The 8,375-nt window shown below is 39.4% G+C and overlaps 1 protein-coding gene across 1 annotated transcript; it reads right to left on the bottom strand.

The window, feature by feature from the left end:
• Positions 1-7,385: 7,385 nt before the first annotated feature.
• On the bottom strand, positions 7,386-8,096 carry LOC131619114 (uncharacterized). Its single transcript, XM_058890254.1, has one exon. It carries the CDS (start codon positions 8,094-8,096, stop codon positions 7,386-7,388), a length of 711 nt encoding a protein of 236 aa, XP_058746237.1.
• Positions 8,097-8,375: the final 279 nt, after the last annotated feature.

An 8,375-nucleotide genomic window follows, 5' to 3' on the forward strand; every position in this document is an offset into this window, starting at 1 on the left:
CTCTTATCAAGGACCGAATTCCTATTTAGGGGCAAGAGGATTTATTTTCCTCTGGTCACATACCTTCCAATTCAAAGACACCGCACCTATCAAGGGGCAAAAGGATTTATTTTCCTTTGGCCTTATACCTTCCAATTCAAAGGCTTAGTACCTATCAAGGGGCAAAAGGATTTATTTTCCTCTAGCCATGTACCTTCAAATTCAGAGATATCCTGAATCAGAGGCGATGACCCACTGGATATGGTGAGCTTGATTCTCAAAGAAAGACATTCAAAGACAAAAGTCAGAATTATTCAGACAAAGACGCGACCAAACCATTTTCTAATGTTGCTAACTAAATTCCTAAAGACCCTTGAAAAGATCGCATTTGCATTCATAACATCACAAAAAACTAACTTTTCCTTTCAGGTCGACCAACTGGTCAGACAAATACCATCAACAAATCAATCCAATCAGATGAACATTCTGGAAGCTTGACCCCTAGACTTCTAAAACATTCTAATCAGATATACATTTCGGAAGCTCGAACCCCGGACATTCTGAAAGTTCCAATCAGATGAACATTCTGGAAGCTTGATCCCCAGACTTCTGAAACATTCTAATCAGATATACATTCCGGAAGCTCGAACCCTGGACATTCTGAAACATTCTAATCAGATATACATTCCGGAAGCTCGAACCCTGGACATTCTGAAACATTCTTATCAGATGCACATTCCGGAAGCTCGAACCCCGGATACTCTAAATCTCTACACCAGCTCCACAACAACGATGCAAGCCAGGTGCACCTAAGTCTCAATTCACCAAAATCAATATGTCGTCGGCTCAAGCATTACAACATCTGCTGAAGATCGAATTGATTACTCTGAGGGACTCTCCTAAGGATCCTAACACCTTCACTCCTGGCTATAAACTCAATGCGAATAGCGCATACCATTCCAATATTCCTGGACATTACACAAACAATTGCTGAACATTGAGGAATAAGATTCAAGGTCTAATCGATAACGGGGAAATCAAATTCAACCCTCCCGAAACTCCTGTGGTGATCACCGCTCCTATGCCTAGTCATGACAAGACTGATTGACGTCTAGACGGACGAACTTTTGGATCATTAGATCTACTTTCATTTGCAAGTTTCTTTGCTGTTTGTTTAACATTTGACTCATGATAGACATTATCTGTTTTAATAATCATCATTAGTGCATTGCATATGTTTGTCTTGAACAAATCATTTCGCTATCACTCATTTTAAATTGCGTCTTTACTTTGCATATGTTTTTTGTTTATTCATCTCCTGCTAAGCTGTAAGCTTATTGAGGGAGGATGACGAAAACGATACCGCAACCTCATACAGTATGCTTTTGAACAGACTATGCTGACGATGTACAGGCATTGTTTCAATTCCTAAACAGTGGAGATATAAGGATGTTAATCCCTCGTCAACCCCTTTGAGCCTAAGAAGTAGAGGTTTCTTTCTTGTACTAATTAAAACCCTTGAATATAACCTGGGGCAGGGTAGTTCTCAGTTAATTTGGCTATGCATTCTATTTTAAGAGAATCATTCAGTACGCCTTTCAACAAAGACTTCAATCACAAGCGTTCATCCGCACACATCAAAGAAGTGTTAGAGATGTCAATCAAAATCCAATGATGGTTCATCAATCATTAAGCAAGGCAGTCAATATCTTTCAAAAAGAAAAAAAAATGAAAAAACATATATACAAAGAAAAGCCTGCTAAGTCAAAAATAAAAAAGAAGACTTAGGCAAAAATCAAGGCATCCCGCTGACTGTAAGCTCAAGATAGACAGTTCAGGCAAAAGTTAGGGATATCAAAAAGATGAAAAAAGAGAAGTCAATAAATTCCTGAACAACACAATGTTGTGAATACCAAAAGGAAGAAGTGAATGCCATCTCAAAAGTTCTCTTTGCTTGTGAACTATCATTATTATCAAAGGTGCAAATCCAAAAGTCTCCTGGAAACTGAATGCATAAGTTGAATTAACTGAGTTTAGGATTGAAGATCATCACGAAGAGGGGTGGGTACAATCAAATTTTGAGCCTTTATCCTTTGTTTCTTAAACCGTGAACCGAGCCACGTTACAACCCTTAAAAGTCCTAATTGAAGCATGGTTAGTTCGAAAGCATACTGTCACCAAAAAGGTATCCTGACTCCTTAAGGTTTACCACAAATGCTGAGTTGACACTTCGTTTTTTTACAAACATCATGTTTTTATAAACATCACGCTTTTACATATCCTGTTTTAATGTTTTTCAAAAAAAACTCAAGACGGACGTATGCATTGCATCTCATGAATTCATTATTAAACATATTCTGCTACATAATTTCAAATGTTAGCAACAGAAAGAATTTGCACAGGGTACAACTAATGACTGGAAGTTATCCCGACAGACAAGATTACTCCGAGAAGCAATGTCTCCTACGTATACAAGGGGCATGACACGCTTTGCCCAAATCAATCTGGGGCAATCAAGTCAAGATTCGAAGAATCTCTCAAGGGCGCCAAAACAATCAGGGGCATGCATCCAAAAAGATCTGAAGCTACATCCCAACCAACATGGGATATTGTCTTTGGCCTATGATTACTAGGGGCATGTCGCCCATAGTGCACGTCTCATAAAGTCCTCGCGAGGCGAATCTTTTCAAAGTCTCTACTAGCGGGGGCAAATCTATGCAAGTCCAGTTTGACATCTTGATCAATACTCAGCGGTGTGTCCTAATCAAATCCAGGAATGGTAGTTATTATAATACTGGGGGCAATGTTCAAGGCATCCATGCCTTCCCACAGCTCCGATTTCACAAGATCATATCCCCACAGAGCAATTCTCAAGAAGATATCTTCAAACATACTCATCCCGACAAAGACATGGTTCCCCAACAAAGTTTACATCTTCAACACTGCTGGTTCTCCAACACTTTCCTCTTCTCCAACATGGGTTACTAATACTTTTGTCCCCAATCAGGGTCCATCAAGTTGCTAATCATCCCCAAGCAAGAATCATAAATTCCCAGCTGAGCATCTTCAAACAAGATCAGACATTAAAATCACAAAGACATAGAGATTCATTTTCTGAATCAAGACAACATAAATCATGTTCACATATCATATGTCATAAACACATTCATACATTGCATACCTTACCTCATAATGAACTCATCCATAACGTACAAAGTTTCTCGTTTATTTTGAGGGATTCATTACATAATACATGCATCATGACATTGCATAAAGACTAACTATATCTATTGCAGGATACAGGTACAGACAAAGGAACGAAATCTCCAATTTTCCAAGATCTAATTCAGCTACTACGAATGGTACTGACACGATCAACGCTCGAAGATCTAATTCATTTACCACGAATGGTAATGACACGGTCATTTTCAAAGATCTAATTCGGTTACTACGAACGGTACTGACACGGTCAACTCTCAGAGATCTAATTCTATCATCATGAACGGTGTAAACACGATCACTGACCTTTCCAGTCTAATTCAGCTACTACGAACGGTACTGACACGACAAAAGATCTAATTCGGTTACTATGAACGGTACTGACACGGTCAACTCTCAGAGATCTAATTCTATCATCACGAACGGTGTAGACACGATCACTGACCTTTCCAGTCTAATTCAGCTACTACGAACGGTACTGACACGACAAAAAGATCTAATTCTATCATCACGAACGGTGTAGACACGATCATCTTCCAAAGTCTAATTCAGTTACTACGAACGGTGCTGACATGACAGACTCTCCAAAAATCTAATTCATCTACTATACGATCAACATTCAAACAACTACTTCTCAAACACTTCAGTCTCGACATCTGGATGGCATCTTTAAGCCCATCTCCAACAAATACTCCTCAATACAAAAAAAATTTCAGCCTAACGCACGGCATTCCAGACATCTACGGATGCAATTTGGATTAGTCTAACGCACGACTCATCCATCAACCTGACGCAAGGTTTTCCAGACATCTACGGATGCAATTTGGAATAGTCTAACGCACGATTATTCTTCAGCCTAACGCACGACCTTCCGGACATCTACGGATGCAAAATTGGATTAGTCTAACGCACGACTCGTCCATCAACCTAACGCACGGTTTTCCAGACATCTGAGGATGCAATTGAGAATAGTCTAACGCACGATTTATTCTTCAACTTAACGCACGGTTTTCCAGACATCTGAGGATGCAATTGAGAATAGTCTAACGCACGATTTATTCTTCGACCTAACACACGGTTTTCCAGACATCTGAGGATGCAATTGAGAATAGTCTAACGCACGATTTATTCTTCAACCTAACGCACGGTTTTCCAGACATCTGAGGATGCAATTGAGAATAGTCTAACGCACGATTTATTCTTCGACCTAACGCACGGTTTCTCCAGATATCTACGGATGCAAATTGGATCTGATCTGACGTACGACACATCCTTCAGCCTAACGCACGGTTTTCTAGACATCTGCTGATGCAAACTAGACCTAGTCTAACGTACGACTCAACCAAAGTCTATCTCTCAGAAACGGTCTGACGTACGATGTATTCTGACTCTCAAGTATATCAAGTTGGATGGCATCTTCAAGCTCATCTCAATCATACATCTTCTCTAAACACCTGGATGGCATCTTCAAGCCCATCTCCGACAAAGGCAAATTTTTTGGTATTCTAGTGTTCAATCATCTTCCACCTTCAGATACCGACTGGCGTACAAACCACTCTACATCTTCAGGTTTAAGACAATTGAACAGGGGCAGCTGTCATACCCCAAAATTTGCCCTCATAGAATTACAAATGTCATTTTATTTCGATTAGGTAACATGACACAATTGGTAAGACGTTGAGGGTAAGAGGTACAAGAACGAAAAGTTTCGGGTTCGAATCTCACTTCTAACATTTTTCCTTATATTTGCTTATTGAATTTATTTCTAACTTTATTTTACTTTTTATTCAAAAATATCACAAAAATTAGTTTTTTAATCATTTAATTTGTATTTTCGTATTATTTAATTAAGTATTTTAGAAAATATTTATTTTTTACTTTTCTCAATTTTTTATGCATTTTTAGTCCAAAAATCATAAAAAAAATAAATAAGGTAAGTTTTTATTTAACTTTTGCAACAAAACAATTCTCTTGAATCTTTTGATTTGATTTTTCTAATTCTAGCAAAAATTAAAAACAAAATATTCAAGATAATAATTTTGTTAAATAAGGTTTGATATGAAATTAATTTATTTCCTTTTCAATTAACCTAATTTTCTTTTCTTATAAATACTAACCATTTTTTACACTACAGGGCACGGACAAATTCTAACCTATTTTTCTGGAACAATTGACCCTTATTTTTCTTCCTCCTACGCACCGGAGCCAACCCTATTTTCTACCACTTTTCAGTACACTAACAACATCAAAAACTCATAAACCCACTCTAAAATTCCTCGTCATCAAATATCCTGCAAACTATGTCATAAACCACCAAATAAATTAATGACAAGAACATCATGTAACGGTTTCTCTTCATCATTGTTATTATTTTTTTCAGTTTGTTTACAGGTTGAGGAGAAGAGCAAAACAGAACCAACGCCATCAACGGACCGGATCCGCCACACCCACATACGCCGGACGCACCTTCCGCTGTCGAGGATCCCGACGGAGACAACTCCTCCCGCGCCGGCAGTCCTCCGACTGGACGTTCAGCACCAATGACGATCTCCTTCCGTTTCGATTCGGTAAGCCCTTTCATCTCTTGTCGAATCGATTAAGTTTTGCCTCAATTTTTCCATTATTCTGCTCTTGTTTTTGTCCTGGAACCAAGAAATAATGTATGAGTTTTATTGTTTGAGATTTGAAAGGAGGATTTGTTATGTTGTTTTTGTGTTTGAAAGAAAAGAGAAATGATTTTTTGGTTTCTCATGGAATGAATGGAGTTAATGTGTTCTTCTGGTAATTGTTGGCTTTCAATTTCTCTCTCACGGTACAAATCATGTGTTGTTGCATTTTAGTTTTTTATTTTATTTTTTTATTAACTCCGCCACGTGGCATCACTCGATTGGACTGTGGAAGGATGAAAATGAATACCAGGTGAGAAGTATTAGATCTGTTTCCATCTTATTTTATGCTACTTTCATGTTTTATATATTATTTTAAATATATTACTCCAAAAAACATAGTGTCACACGTGACACTTCATAGGTTTTAAAATTTTTTATATTTATTAACTTAGTATATTAATTTAATTTAATTAACTAATTATTCATTTTAGTGTTAGATTAATTTTTGTTTTCTTGTCACATAGCAATACAAAATAGAAAAACAATAAAATATTAGTAAAAATTAGAACTAGATTTTATTTTTCATATTAAAGATATCAAAGAAATGATTTCTCTTTTTAATATAAGTTCTCTTTTAATCAATTTTGGTTCATATTTTTATGTTATTTTTCTACCACTTTCTTATTTATTGCGAGGTACATTCGAGTTGTTTATCTATTCTCGTGGACATTCAAGTTCCCCATAATTGTTTCTATTATTGCGTGGTTAGTAATTTAGGGAGTGCAACTTTGAACTGAATTAGAGTCATTTAATTACAAGATAAATAACTGAATATAATCACGTGATTGTTGCACCCACGCACACTTTTGGGGTAACCTCTCTGTTGCCTGTTGCCTTCGTGTTTTTTGCAGAATAAGCCATGTCCCTCGAATACGAGGATACCTCAGCCATGTTGCCTCGATTAAAGATCATGGTCCCTAATGATGCTGCCTTCGATACACTAAAAATGATCTCGACCCTCGGAAGTTGCCTACGAAAAGGCTGAGGTATTCTCTGGTTGCCTACGAAAAAGGCTATTCTGATCCTTCCCTTAGACTACCTGCCTCTCTATGGTATGGGTCAGTCTTATGGCGAAGGATATTTCGATGACCCGTTTACCTCCAAACGAAAGGCTTCCTGCCCTCTTATGGCAAGGACTGACCCTTTCATTCTGAAAGGCTAAAAAGAGACCTATCATCTGAGTTTAAGGTAATTGCCCCTAATTGCCTTGCCATGCTCTATTTTCTATATTCTTTCTCAAAATTCTTCAAAAACTGGCTATGCTCATTTACGAGCTAAAGTCCATTTTTTTCCTCTTTCATCTACATTTTCTGAAAACGAGCAAGCAAAGCAATTAAGAGCCCATGGAAAACCATGGATGCAAAGGGTGCCCTACACCTTCCCTTTGCATAAATTACCCCCCGAACTTAGATTTCTTTAAAAGGTTTTTTTCTGTTTCTTTTAGCCTTTCTGAATTTGTTTGGATAAAATAAAAGTCGGTGGCGACTCATGCTTAACCGCAACATTTTCGATTAAAAGTCAGTTCACCGTATTACAGGTACTTTTGCACTCGGCCAGGATTTTCTCTCGTGAAGCATTCAGAGGGGTATAGTCGTTGAAGCGACCAGCTGGTCCTCGGCGCTCTTTGGCGTCGTGGGACCTGTCATCTTTCCTTTTTTCGTGCCCTCGTCGAGAACCTGAGTTCTCGTAGTTCGAGCTACGGGCAACATCATTGCCTCTCGAGGCTTTTATGGCAGCAGCTTCTCCTTCCTCGAAAGCGATGAAGGCTTGAGCTTTGCGGAGGAGGGCGTTCATGGTGTGCACCTTCTCGATTTTGATGGCCTTCTTGAAGTCGCTTCCAGGGAGAAGTCCTCGCTCTAGGAGGTACCTCTTCATGTAATTGGTCGTCCGTACTTGGACGGCCCCTTTGTTGAACCTGTCGAGGTAATCTCGGAGAGGTTCGTTGGTTCCTCGGATCACAGCTTCGAGGTTCGCCTCTGATTTCGGTTGCCGACGGGACGCCGTGAAATGGCTCGAAAAGAGTTCTTTGAGCTCGGTCCAGGAGTGGATGGAGTTGGGGGGAAGATTCCTGTACCATGTCATCACCCCTTTCCTGAGAGTGGTCAGAAAGATGCGGCATTTGATGGATCCACGGACGACGTGATAATCCATGACGGCTTCGATGCTCCGAATATGGTCGTCAAGGTCAGTTGTTCCGTCATACTGGTCCAAGACTGGGGGTTTTTCCATCCCTCGTGGAAGACGAGCTCTTCGGATTTCTTCGGACAAGGGGCTGCGGAAATCTTCCTCGTCGCTAGGTCCAGGGGAGGTTGAGTGTCTGCCTCGCCTGGACTTCGTCTATGTTTTGCCCAAATTTTTACGGTTGTCCTTTGGAGGGGAATGCTCGCGGGGTTTCAACACAGCCTTGGAGGGGCCTCGGGAGTCCTGTTCGGGCGAGAGGCTCCCGGTTTCAGTGTGTCATACCCCAAAATTTGCCCTCATAGAATTACAAATGTCATTTTATTTCGA

This window comes from Vicia villosa, linkage group LG7, assembly GCF_029867415.1.
Source record: "Vicia villosa cultivar HV-30 ecotype Madison, WI linkage group LG7, Vvil1.0, whole genome shotgun sequence".
Lineage (NCBI taxonomy): Eukaryota > Viridiplantae > Streptophyta > Magnoliopsida > Fabales > Fabaceae > Vicia > Vicia villosa.

Excerpts from the sequence above, each read along its gene's own strand:
- LOC131619114 (XM_058890254.1), bottom strand. The coding sequence starts at position 8,096 with ATGGAAAAACCCCCAGTCTTGGACCAGTATGACGGAACAACTGACCTT.